The sequence below is a fragment of the Entelurus aequoreus genome, linkage group LG21 (assembly GCF_033978785.1).
Source record: "Entelurus aequoreus isolate RoL-2023_Sb linkage group LG21, RoL_Eaeq_v1.1, whole genome shotgun sequence".
Classification (NCBI taxonomy): Eukaryota; Metazoa; Chordata; class Actinopteri; order Syngnathiformes; family Syngnathidae; genus Entelurus; species Entelurus aequoreus.
This window is the reverse complement of record NC_084751.1, coordinates 42,255,356-42,271,825: the sequence shown is the minus strand read 5'-3', so window position 1 is coordinate 42,271,825 and position 16,470 is coordinate 42,255,356. Positions and strand designations below refer to the sequence as shown.

General features: G+C 39.5%; 1 protein-coding gene across 1 annotated transcript; it reads left to right on the top strand.

Annotated features, from left to right (window-relative positions):
- Window positions 1–11,055: 11,055 nt before the first annotated feature.
- On the top strand, window positions 11,056–15,512 carry LOC133638965 (lymphoid enhancer-binding factor 1-like). Its single transcript, XM_062032019.1, has 4 exons — window positions 11,056–11,238; window positions 11,322–11,429; window positions 11,505–11,553; window positions 14,904–15,512. The coding sequence occupies exons 1-4, from the start codon at window positions 11,056–11,058 to the stop codon at window positions 14,999–15,001; spliced, it is 438 nt and encodes a 145-aa protein (XP_061888003.1). The 3' UTR covers window positions 15,002–15,512.
- The last annotated feature ends 958 nt before the right edge of the window (window positions 15,513–16,470 follow it).

The window sequence follows — 16,470 nt, the reverse complement described above, 5'->3', positions numbered from 1 at the left end:
GAAGTATGCGCGTGACGTAGCCCGGGGAACACGGGTATGGCTTCCACATTGAAGCCAATACGAAACAGCTGTTTTCATCTCATTCTGGGTGTATTCTGGACATCTGTGTTGGTGAATCTGTTGCAATTATGTTCATTGCATTATGGAGAAAGAAGCTGAGCAAGCAAAGAAGAAAGTTGTCGGTGTGAAGCGTCTCTTTTGCGAGGGAAGTCAGCAGCAACACGTACACAGCCGGCGCTTCTTTGTTTACATTCCCGAAAGATGCAGTCAAGATGGAAGAACTCAGATAACAGAGACTCTAACCAGGAGGACTTTTGACTTCGATACACAGACGCCTGTAGAGAACTGGGACAACACAGACCCTTACCAGGATTACTTTGATTTGGATGACAAAGACGCAGACGTGCTACCGTGAGTATGCAGCTTTGGCTTCCAAACATTTGATCGCTTGACCGTACGTGCGCGTCACGTACGTAACTTTTTTAAATATATAAGCTTTATGAACCTTGGGTTAGGTCAGGGGTCGGCAACCCGCGGCTCCGGAGCCGCATGCGGCTCTTTGACCACTCTGATGCGGCTCAGCTACATACTTGCCGACCCCCCCGATTTTCCCAGGAGACCTATGGATCTCAGTGTCTCTCATAGACAACTCCCAGGGAAAATACAATCCTATTTACACTCTAATTACTAAATAAAGGGAGTGCCCTAATTGCACTGCAGTAATTGTCCTCTATAGCATATACAGACAGTGTGCCAGCCCGGCCACATGTTGTATGTTGCTTTTACTTGCACACAAAGGAGACAGCAAAGCATACTTACTCATCAGCCACACAGCTTACACTGACGGTAGCCGTATCAAACAACTTTAACATTGTTACGTTACAAATATGCGCCACACTGTGAACCCACACCAAAAAAGAATGAAAAACATATTTCTGGAGAACATCCCACCGTAACACAACATAAACACAACACAACCAATACCCAGAATCCCATGCAGCCCTAACTCTTCCGGTCTACATTATACACCCCCGCTACCACCAAATCCCCCCACACATCAACCCCCCCCCTCTCCGTGCGTTGGTTGAGCGGAAGAGTTAGGGCTGCATGGGATTCTGGGTATTGGTACCGTCAGTGTAAGATGTGTGGCTGCTGAGGTAGTACGCCTTGCTGTCTCTTACGTGAGCAAGCTGACACTGCATTCTGCATGTGGTCGAGCAGGTACACTGTTTGGGCAGGCTGTAGAGGGCGCCAAAAGCAGTGTCATCACGCCCTGTTAATCGTGAGTCTCCCGGGAAAAATGAGAGGGTCGGCAAGTATGACGCTATCAAGCGCCATTCATTCAAAACTCGCGGGCTGCACTAACATCAAATTTTCACATTAAAGTGCGTGCCGGTGCGTGTGTCGGAGACCCCTGGTTAACATAGCACAAAGCATTTAAGCTTTGTTTGCGGTGTTTTTCATTTTAAATTTTAACATTTTTTTTGTGGCTCCCATTATTTTCTTTAATTTGTGAAACTTGCCAAAATGGCTCTTTGAGTGGTAAAGGTTGCCGACCCCTGGGTTAGGTGAACGGTCTTTTGGGCTGAGTGATTGTGTGTGTTGATCAGGTTTTGAATTGTATTGGCGTGTTCTATGGAGCTAGGAGCTAGCAGAGGAGCTAGGAGCTAGCATAACAAACACGTAGGTGTTTTTATGCAGGATTAATTTGTGGCATATTAAATATAAGCCTGGTTGTGTTGTGGCTAATAGAGTATATATATGTCTTGTGTTTATTTACTGTTGTAGTCATTCGCAGCTGAATATCAGGTCACCCCCGGCTCTCACAGCATCTTCCCTATCTGAATAGCTTCAACTTCCCACTAGTCCTTCACTTGCACTTTACTCATCCACAAATCTTTCATCCTCGCTCAAATTAATGGGGAAATTGTCGCTTTCTCGGTCCGAATCTCTCTCACTTCATGCGACCATCATTGTAAACAATAGGGAACTTTGCGTATATGTTCAATTGACTACGTCACGCTACTTCCGGTAGGGGCTACTGAAATGAATTTTTTAAATTTAAACGGGGATAGCAGATCCATTCTATGTGTCATACTTGATCATTTCGCGATATTGCTATATTTTTGCTGAAAGGATTTAGTAGAGAACAACGACGATAAAGATCGCAACTTTTGGTCGCTGATAAAAAAAAGCCTTGCCTGTACCGGAAGTAGCGTGACGTCGCAGGTTGAAAGGCTCCTCACATTTCCCCATTGTTTACACCAGCAGCGAGAGCGATTCGGGCCGAGAAAGCGACGATTACCCCATTAATTTGAGCGAGGATGAAAGATTTGTGGATGAGGAACGTGAGAGTGAAGGACTAGAGTGCAGTGAAGGACTTTCTTTTTTCGCTCTGACCGCAACTTAGGTACAAGGGCTCATTGGATTCCACACTTTCTCCTTTTTCTATTGTGGATCACGGATTTGTATTTTAAACCACCTCGGATACTATATCCTCTTGAAAATGAGAGTCGAGAACGCGAAATGGACATTCACAGTGACTTTTATCTCCACGACAATACATCGGCGAAGCACTTTAGCTACGGAGCTAACGTGATAGCATCAGGCTTAACTGCAGATAGAAACAAAAGAAATAAGCCCCTGACTGGAAGGATAGACAGAAGATCAACAAAACTATTAAACCATGGACCTGTAACTACACGGTTAATGCTTTCCAGCCTGGCGAAGCTTAACAATGCTGATGCTAACGACGCCATTGAAGCTAACTTAGCTACGGGACCTCACAGAGTTAAGCTAAAAACATTAGCTATCCACCTACGCCAGCCCTCATCTACTCATCAACACCCGTGCTCACCTGCGTTCTAGCGATCGACGGCGCGACGAAGGACTTCACCCAATCATCGATGCGGTCGGCGGCTAGCGTCGGATAGCGCGTCTGCTATCCAACTAAAAGTCCTCCTGGTTGTGTTGCTGCAGCCAGCCGCTAATACACCGATCCCACCTACAGCTTTCTTCTTTGCAGCCTCCATTGTTCATTAAACAAATTGCAAAAGATTCACCAACACAGATGTCCAGAATACTGTGGAATTTTGCGATGAAAACAGAGCTGTTTGTGTTGGGATACAATGTGTCCGAATACTTCCGTTTCAACCATTGACGTCACGCGCATACGTCATTATACATAGACGTTTTCAACCGGAAGTTTCCCGGGAAATTTAAAGTTGCACTTTATAAGTTAACCCGGCCGTATTGGCATGTGTTGCAATGTTAAGATTTCATCATTGATATATAAACTATCAGACTGCGTGGTCGGTAGTAGTGGCTTTCAGTAGGCCTTTAAAGTCATATCCAACAACTGCGACATCAACTTTTTACTGTCAACTGAGTTTCGTTTTTTTAATGATTTCTGCTGGTGGTGTTCCTTTGCATTTTTCCAACGCAAACAATGTGTCTTGGCTCAAAAAAGGTTGAAAAACACTGTTTTACATAGTTTGATTCCACGTTTTCGGGACTTATGCAGATCCCAAATACTACAAAACCAGATACCAATAGGTAAGAAAGGTTGGTTTTGCATGATAGGTCCCCTTTTAAATCATAATCATTTGTGTTATCAATGGCTTTACTCCCCTAAATGTCTCAAAAGCAGCTTCTTATCAATGTGTGTCACAGGAGCCCAGTAGTCTTCAGTCAGGAGTGAGAGCAGACTGTAGGGTCAGAGGCAGCTACTTCTTCCAGCATGGAGCAGCTCAGGGCAGAGTTTGAGAAAGTTATAGCAGAACTCAAGTGGGAGGAAGTTGTTTCCACTCTCTTGGAGGTGGTCAGCAGCATGTTGTGTACCACAGCCAGTTCCCCACCTCCAAACGCCCCCGTGCCTCAGGGGCTCCGGTTTGACGCCCATTGTCAGCAAGTCACAGTTCAAAGCAGAGGTTACAGTGGTTGCGTGCCGACCAGCCCACCTTTTGCGCAGCCAGGTCAGATGATGGCAGGACTTCAGTCTAATCCGTACGACATGAATGCGTATGACATCAAAAGTCAGGCAGGTGCTTCACAGGTAAGTGCATGACGAAGAATAATGTCATTTGTAGTAGTTACATGTGAAAGGTCTAGCAAGTTTGAGGCCAGATGTGAGCTTTAATAATATCATAACAGAGCAAAACATGATTTCTGTCTCTAAAAGATACAGTCGTGGTCAAAAGTTGACATACACTTGTAAAGGACATAATGTCATGGCTGTCTTGAGTTTCCAATAATTTCCACAACTCTTTATTTTTTTGTGATAGAGTGATTGGAGCACATACTTGTTGGTCACAAAAAACATTCATGAAGTTTGGTTCTTTTATGAATTTATTATGGGTCTACTGAAAATGTGACAAAAGTATACATACATCAATGTTAATATTTGCTTACATGTCCCTTGGCAAGTTTCACTGCAATAAGGCGCTTTTGGTAGCTTCTGGTTGAATTTTTGACAACTCCTCTGGACAAAATTGGTGCAGTTCAGCTAAATATGTTGTTTTTTTGACTTGGACTTGTTTCTTCAGCATTGTCCACACGTTTAAGTCAGGACTTTGGGTAGGCCATTCTAAAACCTTAATTCTAGCCTGATTTAGCCAATTCCTTTACCACTTTTGACGTGTGTTTGGGGTCATTGTCCTGTTGGAACACCCAACTGCGCCAAGACCCAACCTCCGGGGCTGATGATTTTAGGTTGTCCTGAAGAATTTGGAGGTAATCCTCTTTTTGCATTGTCCCATTTACTGTCTGTAAAGCACCAGTTCCATTGGCAGCAAAACAGACCCAGAGCATAATACTACCACCACCATGCTTGACGGTAGGTGTGGTGTTCCTGGATTAAAGGCCTCACCTTTTCTCCTCCAAACATATTGCTGGGTATTGTGGCCAAACAGCTCACTTTCCTCCAGAAGGTCTTATCTTTGTCCATGTGATGTCAGATAAAACGAAAATTTTAGCTGTTTGGCCACAGCACTCTGTTCCTGTTAATGACATACATAATTTCAGTAACTTGATTTAGCCATTCCTTTACCACTTTTGATGTGTGTTTGGGGTCATTGTCTTGTTGGAACACCCAACTGCGCCCAAGACCAACCAATCTGACCACAGAACTTTCCTCCAGAAGGTCTTATCTTTGTCCATGTGATGTCAGATGAAACAAAAGTTGAGCTGTTTAGCCACAATACCCAGCAATATGTTTGTAGGGGAAAAGGTGAGGCCTTTAATCCCAGGAACACCAGGCCTTTACCATGAATTGATTAACCCCCGACTTAAATAAGTTGAAAAACTTATTCGGGTGTTACCATTTAGTGGTCAATTGTACGGAATATGTACTGTACTGTGCCATATACTAATAAAAGTTTCAATCAATCAAAAAAGCCTACCGTCAAGCATGGTTGGTGGTGGTAGTATTATGCTCTGGGCCTGTTTTGCTGCCAATGGAACTGGTGCTCTACAGAGAGTAAATGAGACAATGAAAAAGGAGGATTACCACCAAATTCTTCAGGACAACCTAAAATCATCAGCCCGGAGGTTGGGTCTTGGGCGCAGTTGGGTGTTCCGACTGTAAATGTGAGGGTGCTTGCTGCCCCCTTGTGGAATGATGACATGCCTGCAACCTGTTTTACAGCTTTGCGTATTTGCATCCTCAGAATATATCAGTACCTGGGAGAACACACCTTGAAAACTCAAGTTGGTGTCCAGCTGGGATGATGTAAGAAAATATTCATACACCCCAATATGGAGATATTCATATACAGCTCCTAACATGTAGTTTTATATTCCAGGAATGGGAGTGACGTCTATCAGATGACAGGTCCTCCTGTCTTTACCACTCCAGTAACGTCCACATCCAAGTATGAAATATTTTCAAATCATGGACTTTCCCATGGTCCACTTGTTCATTTTGTCTCTTTTTATTCATGTAGAAATGGAGGCGTGGTCTACCACATTGCAGGGCACACTGTCTTTGCTGCTCCACCAATAAACGAACCACAAGTAAGATTGGCTTAGATTTAGTGACTGTCATAAATCAATCAATCAAACTTTATTTATAAAGCGCTTTTTATACATAAAAGAAATGCAAAGCAAAGTGCTTACATTATATCCCTCATTTTCACATACGTACGCACGGACACAGATACCAGACACAAACACACATGCAACTATATGGACAAATGATTGCATGGCTGAGTACAGAGGAGACATATTAGTAAACACTATCTCAGGAGCCGTCATGACTAGAGTAGTTTAAAAAAAAACAGTCTTGTTTACTAAGTTTCATATTTTCTCTGCTGGATGAGTAGCTGAGTATATTCCGACAGTGTTCACATTGATGGACCATAATCTGACGGCTTTATAAGTTGTGCTAGACACTTTTGTCCTTCTAATAATTTTAATGCAAACTGCACAGGCGCTACCAAACACAAACCAGTTTTGAAAATGTCTTTGTCAGTGTGCAATTTTCAACAGGAAGTGATGCACTTAAATAGTCACAGCTCTGGTCAACCAATTGACATAATAAATCAAGAGTAACTTTTTTTTTTTTCTTACAAAATAATTTGTGGTTGTTTTTGTTACCGTTTACAAACCGAGGGAGTGAGTCTCTGGATGCAGACAATGATTTAATTGTGCACTTTTGTTAAAAAAATGAATGTGTCATTCAACACCACAAGTTTAATACTAACTATGGGGTATTTTGTGTAGAATTTTTCAGGACAAAAATACATTTATTCCATTTTGGAATAAGGCTGTAACATAACAAAATGTAGAAAAAGTGAAGCGCTGTGAATAAATCCCAGATGCATTGTAAATAATAATTGATTTTTATTTTTTTTATTACAAAATAATTTGTGGTGGTTTTGTTACCGTTTACAAACCGAGGGAGTGAGTCTCAGGATGCAGAAAATAATTTAAATGGAGGCCAAGAGTAGTTTTGGCCTTTTTTTTTTTAGTTATTGTGCACTTTTGTTAAAAACAAAATGTGTGTCATTCAACACCACAAGTTTAATACTAATTATGGGGTATTTTGTTTAGAATTTTCAGGACAAAATTACATTTATTCCATTTTGGAATAAGGCTGTAACATAACAAAATGTAGAAAAAGTGAAGCGCTGTGAATACTTCCCAGATGCCCTGTAAACAATAATTGATTTTCTTTTTTTTATCACAAAATAATTTGTGGTTGTTTTTGTTACTGTTTACAAACCGAGGCAGTGAGTCTCTGGATGCAGAAAATAATTTAAATGGAGGCCAAGGTTAGTTTTGGCCTTTTTTTTTTTGAGTTATTGTGCACTTTTGTTAAAAAAAAAAAATGTGTGTGTCATTCAACACCACAAGTTTAATACTAATTATGGGGTATTTTGTGTAGAATTTTTCAGGACAAAAATACATTTATTCCATTTTGGAATAAGGCTGTAACATAAAAAAATTTAGAAAAAGTGAAGCACTGTGAATAAATCCCAGATGCCTTGTAAATAATTTATTTTTATTTTTTTTATTACAAAATAATTTGTGGTGGTTTTTGTTACCGTTTACAAACCGAGGGAGTGAGTCTCAGGATGCAGAAAATGATTTAAATGGAGGCCAAGAGTAGTTTTTGCCTTTTTTTTTTAGTTATTGTGCACTTTTGTTTAAAAAAAAATGGAATGTGTCATTCAACACCACAAGTTTAATACTAATTATGGGGTATTTTTTGTAGAATTTTTCAGGACAAAAATACATTTATTCCATTTTGAAATAAGGCTGTAACATTACAAAATGTGGAAAAAGTGAAGCGGTTGTGAATACATCCCAGATGCCCTGTGTTTTCTTTTTTTTATTACAAAATAATTTGTGGTGGTTTTTGTTACCGTTTACAAACCGAGGGAGTGAGTCTCTGGATGCAGAAAATAATTTAAATGGAGGCCAAGAGTAGTTTTGGCCTTTTTTTTTTTTTGAGTTATTGTGCACTTTTGTTAAAAAAAAATGTGTGTGTCATTCAACACCACAAGTTTAATACTAATTATGGGGTATTTTGTGTAGAATTTTTCAGGACAAAAATAAATGTATTCCATTTTGGAATAAGGCTGTAACATAACAAAATGTAGAAAAAGTGAAGGGCTGTGAATAAATCCCAGATGCCTTGTAAATAATTGTGTTTTCTTTTTTTTATTACAAAATAATTTGTGGTGGTTTTTGTTACCGTTTACAAACCGAGGGAGTGAGTCTCAGGATGCAGAAAATGATTTAAATGGAGGCCAAGAGTAGTTTTTGCCTTTTTTTTTTAGTTATTGTGCACTTTTGTTAAAAAAAATGGGTGTCATTCAACACCACAAGTTTAATACTAATTATGGGGTATTTTGTGTAGTATTTTTCAGGACAAAAATACATGTATTCCATTTTGGAATAAGGCTGTAACATAACAAAATGTAGAAAAAGTGAAGCGCTGTAAATAAATCCCAGATGCCCTGTAAACAATAATTTCTTTTTCTTTTTTTTACCACAAAATAATATGTGGTTGTTTTTGTTACCGTTTACAAACCGAGGGAGTGAGTCTCTGGATGCAGACAATGATTTAAATGTCGGCCAAGAGCAATGTTCCCTCTAATTGTTCATGTGTGTGAGCAAACACAAAAACTCCCTGAGCATTCAGTGGAGCACATGTGAGCAACATCACACGTGGCAATACCAGCAGCACGCTTGTCTCAAACCAATCTTTTATAATAACACTCAAATGAGAGGAGTCATTTTCATGAGATTATTTTGTAATATTAGTGATTTGGCCCACTTGTAATGAAAATAAAAGAAATCTTGTTTTTCATAAGCTATGGATTAGTATTATACAATATGTCTGGGTGGGGGTCCTGCTTTGGAAATCATTTGAACCCCTTTCAGAGATCACATTTAGTTCTCCTTAAACATCCTCATGTTGCACAATGAAATGTAAGCATAGGATGAAGTGTGCATTCCTGTAACTTTCTCTAGTAACAGCATTCCATGATTAATATCAATAAATTAACATGAATAATAAATGACAGTAGAATAAGCACACGTATGGCTGAGGAGTCATAGTGTAACTTTGTGTGGTGTTTGAGTTGTCCGACTTTTTGTGTGGCCATAAACGCACCAGTGGCTTAGTGGTATGCGTGTTGGTGACAGATGACAAGTTGGTTTTAGCCTGGTTTGTACGGCAGAAAATGACTAGTTTTTCGAGATAGAAGTTTTTTACTCATGTTTTTGGTGTGGTTATGGCCGAATATAAACAGTTTTGCTCAATAAAGTGATCGACATAATTCCTGTCCTCGAAGCATCTCGATAGACGTTACAATAATTGAACGGTGTTCAATTGAACGGTGTTGACGAACACCGTTAGGGCCGCTTGTTGTCACTGTCACTCAGAGTTGCATTGCAAAATTACACAGAATAAATGTGTTTATTTTGTTTAGAATTCAGATGGGATTTGATTTGGTGCGCGACATATATTTGCTGTGCGCAGAGGACGCTTGAGCAGTGCGCAATTGCGCAGGCGCGCACCTTAGAGGGAACGTTGGCCAAGAGTAGTTTTTGCCTTTTTTTTTTTTTTGTTATTGTGCACTTTTGTTTAAAAAAAATGTGTGTGTCATTCAACACCACAAGTTTAATACATCATCTTACTTATTAAGTTTTATGAAATGATGAAGTGGAGGTCAAGGTTCAGTTAATTATGTACTTCACCCCCTTTGGCCCAGTGCTCTATCACCATTGTGTTAACTCCCACTGACCCCCCCTTTGATTGATTGATTGATTGAGACTTGTATTAGTAGGTTGCACAGTGAAGTACATATTCCGTACAATTGACCACTAAATGGTAACACCCGAATAAGTTTTTCAACTTGTTTAAGTCGGGGTCCACTTAAATTGATTCATGATACAGATATATACTATCATATATACTATCATCATAATACAGTCATCACACAAGATAATCACATTGAATTATTTACATTATTTACAATCAGGGGTGTGGGGGGGGGGGGGTAGGATATGGACAGCAAGTAGTGGACATAGAGAGAGAGAGAGAGAGAGAGAGAGAGAGATCAGAAGGCATAAGAAAAAGTATCTGCATTTGATTGTTTACATTTGATTATTAGCAATCCGGGGAGGGTGTTAGTTTAGGGTTGTAGCTGCCTGGAGGTGAACTTTTAGTGCGGTTTTGAAGGAGGATAGAGATGCCCTTTCTTTCATACCTGTTGGGAGCGCTTTCCACATTGATGTGGCATAGAAAGAGAATGAGTTAAGACCTTTGTTAGTTCGGAATCTGGGTTTAATGTGGTTAGTGGAGCTCCCCCTGGTGTTGTGGTTATGGCGGTCATTTACGTTAAGAAAGTAGTTTGACATGTACTTCGGTATCAGGGAGGTGTAGCGGATTTTATAGACTAGGCTCAGTGCAAGTTGTTTACCTCTGTCCTCCACCTTGAGCCAGCCCACTTTAGAGAAGTGGGTAGGAGTGAGGTGGGATCTGGGGTGGAGGTCTAGAAGTAACCTGACTAGCTTGTTCTGAGATGTTTGGAGTTTAGATTTGAGGGTTTTGGAGGTGCTAGGGTACCAGGAGGTGCATGCGTAATCGAAAAAGGGTTGAACGAGAGTTCCCGCCAGAATCCTCATGGTGCTTTTGTTGACCAGAGAGGAGATTCTGTAGAGAAATCTCGCTCGTTGGTTAACCTTTCTGATTACCTTGGTTGCCATTTTATCACAGGAAAGGTTAGCCTCTAGAATGGAACCTAGGTAGGTGACCTCATCTTTCCTGGTGACAACAATGTCACCCACTTTTATGGTGAAGTCATTGACTTTCTTAAGGTTGATGTGGGACCCAAACAGGATGGATTCTGTCCTACACACTGCATTGGTGTTTCATGCTCCTCTGAAGCTCATTTCTTTCAATGGCTCTGTGCTCTGTAAGCGTACCTTTCAGTGTTTTCGGAAAAAAGATGGGAGTTAAAGTTGTTTGTCTTTGCCGAAGCCTGGATGATGGTATTTCATTTTCCCTCCCAGTTTCACACAAAGATAAACTTGAGTTGTTGTATGTGTTTTCCCGTGCACATCAGAAGAAAACGAAGGCGTCGGCGCATCCGGGACGTCGACCAGCCGTATGTGAAGAAGCCGCCCAACGCCTTCATGTGCTTCCTGAAGGAGCAGAGGCAACATGTGAAGGCGCAGATGAATTTAAAGGACAGTGCGTCCGTCAATACTGTCCTAGGACATATGGTGAGTTTGCTTGTGATTTGAGTGTAGTTCTAATCCGCTTGATTTTATTTTATCTTTTTAACTCCCATGTTTGTGTTGTGCAGTGGAAGTTGCTGACAGACGAGGGACAGGCGAAATATTATAAGATCGCTGACGCGGAGAAAAAACTCCACTCACAATTGTATCCCGAATGGTCCAGCAGCGACAACTATGTGAGGCCCACCTCTTAATTGAACAAAAATTCAGATTTTGTTATCCTATGTATGTATAAAATGTGTTTGATGTAGGGCAACAAGAGGAGAAGGCGGAGCTTCACAGCAACCACCGCTGTTACAGGTATGCCTTCAAAATTATTTCACATTACTACTAGTGTGGGGCGGCATGGCGTAGTGGGTAGAGCGGCCTTGCCAGAAACCTGAGGGTTGCAGGTTCGCTCCCCGCCTCTTACCATCCAAAAAAAAAAATCGCTGCCGTTGTGTCCTTGGGCAGGACACTTCACACTTGCCCCCGGTGCCGCTCACACCGGAGAATGAATGATGAATGAATGAGTTGTAAAAATGAATGATGGGTTCTCACTTCTCTGTGAAGCGCTTTGAGTGTCTAGAAAAGCGCTATATAAATCTAATCCATTATTATTATTATTATTACTATTATTGTGCCGTATTCCAAAAAGTAGGGATGTCCGATAATGGCTTTTTGCCGATATTCCGATATTGTCCAACTCTTTAATTACCGATACCGATATCAACCGATACCGACATCAACCGATATATGCAGTCGTGGAATTAACACATTATTATGCCTAATTTGGACAACCAGGTATGGTGAAGATAAGGTACTTTTTAAAAAAATTAGTAAAATAAGATAAGTAAATTAAAAACATTTTCTTGAATAAAAAAGAAAGTCAAACAATATAAAAACAGTTACATAGAAACTAATAATGAATGAAAATTAGTAAAATTAACTGTTAAAGGTTAGTACTATTAGTGGCGCAGCAGCACGCACAATCATGTGTGCTTACGGACTGTATCCCTTGCAGACTGTATTGATATATATTGATATATAATGTAGGAAGCAGAATATTAATAACAGAAAGAAACAACCCTTTTGTGTGAATGAGCATGAATGGGGGAGGGAGGTTTTTTGGGTTGGTGCACTAATTGTAAGTGTATCTTGTGTTTTTTATGTTGATTTAATTAAAAAAAAACAACAACAAAAAAAAACGATACTGATAATTAAAAAAACCAATACCGATAATTTCCGATATTACATTTTAACACATATATCGGCCGATAATATCGGCAGGTCGATATTATCGGACATCTCTACCAAAAAGTGTACTCTATATTAGGGATGTCCAATAAATGCTTTAAAATGTAATACCGGAAATTATCGGTATCGGTTTCAAAAAGTAAAATGTATGACTTTTTAAAACGCCGCTGTGTACACGGATGTAGGGAGAAGTACAGAGCGCCAATGAACCTTAAAGGCACCGCCTTTGCGTGCCGGCCCAGTCACATAATATCTACGGCTTTTCACACACACAAGTGAATTGCAAGGCATACGTGATCAACAGCCATACAGGTCACACTGAGGGTGGCCGTATAAACAACTTTAACACTGTTACAAATACGCGCCACACTGTGAACCCACACCAAACAAGAATGACAAACACATTTCGGGAGAACATCCGCACCGTAACACAACATAAACACAACAGAAGAAATACCCAGAACCCCTTGCAGCACTAACTCTTCCGGGACGCTACAATATACACCCCCTACTCCCGCCCACCTCAACCTCTTTTTGCCACTTGTGCCAGCTTTTTTGAAACATGTTGCAGGCATCCAATTCCAAATGAGCTAATATTTGCAAAAAATAACAAAAGTTTACCAGTTCCAACTAGAGATGTCCGATAATATCGGCCTGCCGATATTATCGGCCAATAAATGCGTTTAAATGTAACATCGGAAATTATCGGTATGGTTTTTTTTATTATCGGTATCGTTTTTTTTTTTGTTTTTTTTTTTTTTAATTAAATCAACATAAAAAACACAAGATACACTTATAATTAGTGAACTAACCCAAAAAACCTCCCTCCCATTTACACTCATTCACACAAAAGGGTTGTTTCTTTCTGTTATTAATATTCTGGGGCCGTACTTATCAAGCTTCTTAGAATTACTCCTAAGAAGTCTGCTAAGAGTTGACTTAAGAGTAAATAAATTCTTCGCTGAAAGCTGCACTTAAAAGTTAGTTATCAAGCGTCTTACTCACACTTTCAGCGAAGTGTAGGACTGAATCTTAAGTGTCACACTCAGAGCTGAATTACGACATTACTATGTGCCGTAAACGGAATTTTAGGTGACGTCATTTCTGTGTCCATAGAAATGACCAATCACGGAAGAGAATCCCTTGTCTAAGAATAAAGAAATATCTTGGAAATATTTAAGTGGACAATGGGAGTGTATATTTTGACAATAAACTACAAAATAATACAAAACAAACTAGTCCCCGCCGGCACTCACGCTACCGCTCCCTCTCTTCTCTCGCCCACACACTCACTGACGTCACTCACCTCACGGCCACACACATACGCTACTGTCATAACATTTTCTTTCCAATTCATTAATTAGGCAACTAATTTGAAACTGGTGTGGGTGGCTCTATATATACTAGCCCACTGCAGCCACATGCAGAAATCAACATGGAACCGAAAAGTATTAAATCTGTGACAAAAATAATACCCGCTCTGTCTAAACGATACCGTTTGATCAGCTGCTCGTCATCAAACAAATCCAGAACATCGTTCCGCTCCCTGAATGTTCGCGCACGTCTCTCTCGCCTCCGTGCCATCCCCTGCTGGCAACTCCTAACCACTTAAGACACCTCTGAAGGTCTCTTAAATATCGTGGAGAGTAGGAGTGATTCTTAGACTTAAGAACGTTGATAAAAAGCTTTTATTCTTAAGTTTGAGAGTAGGACTAAATTTCGCAAATTCTCAGGACTTAAGTGTAAAATGGCACTCTAAGAAGCTTGATAAGTACGGCCCCTGGTTCCTACATTATATATCAATACAGTCTGCAAGGGATACAGTCCGTAAGCACACATGATTGTGCGTGCTGCTGGTCCACTAATAGTACTAACCTTTAACAGTTAATTTTACTCATTTTCATGAATTACTAGTTTCTATGTAACTGTTTTTATATTGTTTTACTTTCTTTTTTTATTCAAGAAAATGTTTTTAATTTATTTAGTTTTATTTTATTAATTTTTTTTAAAAGTACCTTATTTTCACCATACCTGGTTGTCCAAATTAGGCATAATAATGTGTTAATTCCACGACTGTATATATTGGTTGATATCGGTATCGGTAATTAAAGAGTTGGACAATATCGGAATATCGGATATCGGCAAAAAGCCATTATCGGACATCCCTAGTTCCAACGTTAAATATCTTGTCTTTGCAGTCTATTCAATTGAATATAAGTTGAAAAGGACTTGCAAATCATTGTATTCTGTCTATTTACACGTGCCAACTTCCCTGGTTTTTGGGTTTTGTATAATTCACTTCACTATCTCGGTGCGGTTGACGGCTACCACCTGAGCCGGGCGGCTGCCCCGTAAGTTGGTGTGCTTTGCAGGATTGAATATTGAGCCGTGTCTTTTGCTTGCTTCTGTTGCAGATGACTCTCCAGATGAAACTCCAACACCAAAGACCAGCGAGGAGTCTGAAAAAATGCGTATAGCGGACAAGGTCCTGCACATGCTCGGGTGCGCCTAGTCCTTCGAAGTACCCCCACCCACCGCTGGTTGAGGTGCTGGTTGAGGCAGTCCTCTTGCATCACAGTGTCCACAACAGTTCTGTATATAGTTATAGATACTGTAAATAAGTATTTTAACTCAACCAAGCCACTGAATTTGGAGCGTCGGTTAAAAACTACAATGCAGTAATTAGAAATATGTTGTCAAAGACAACCACGATGTATTCAACCAGACATCTGGATTTCCCCCGTGCATTCCAATACGCTGGGCAAAATAGTCAAATGTGTGAAGATGTTCTGCACACATTGGGAAAAGAAGTGACTATAAATCCAATGTATCCCTGTGGGATGCTGAATGTTCACAAAGTGAATGGAACTGAGTCAAGAACAGGCTTAAAAATACCAATCTTGTCCAACTACTGTTGGCCTGGGTGTCTTAGTGACATGCTGTATGTGACTTTAGTTGCAACAATGCTGATGGCAAATGACACTTACTGTGTGACCTATAATTAATAAAAAATGTTAATACAACTGTTACAAAGGACTGTGTTCATTCTCTTTCCTTCTGCTCGTTTTGGCATGATGTGATATTTTATTAATTTATGTATTTATTTTATTTTCCCCCTCTATTTTTTTTAATGCTAATTTTTGGAGGCATACACCTCTGTCAAATATTGTGTTATTTGAAGAATGATACATGTTTGCTACGTTAATATGCAGGCTATTTTTAAACTAATTCTGGAGGCTTTCACCTCGGGTTAAATATTGGTACTCGATGCATGCGAGCATTTCAAAAACATTTTCAGAGTCATTTATATTGGTACTTTACACATGTTACAGTTAGCATTTATTATGCTAGCTTTAAAAATACATGTTTTTTAGTGAAATAATTTTTGTTTTAAAAAATTGTTCACTTAACATAAAAGTTTTTTTTGTAGGGAATCGTTAATTTAAAGTAATTTTTGTTTTAAACAAGCACATTTTTTTTTCTTTTTTTTTCTTGCAGCACTTATTTTTGACTTGGAAATATTTTTTCATAAAGACATTTTTTTTTTTTTTTTTACATGCAAATAGTTGTTTCTTTTACTCGAAGAAAATTGTTTTTGTTTGCTTGCGAATCTTTAATTGAAGACATTTGTTTTTTTTTTACTTGGGAATCGTTTAATTTAAATAGTTTTTATTCTTGCTCATCCTATTCATTTTTGGAAAGTTAGCCTTTTCTGTCACACAGTGGTAAACATTTGTAAAGACCACAATATAGTATAAATTCACATTAAGGCCATATATCACATATTTAACCCAATACTGTCAGATTGTTAGGCTTCAGCCACATCACACTTGAGATACTGCACATCGTTTTTATTTATTTTTTATTTTTATTTTTTACAAATCTTCACAACATTATTGACCTGAATTAAGTAATACCACGCATAAAAAATGTGGTGTACGCCATTAAATTTAGTGAGAAAATATTAATTACTTTATTGAC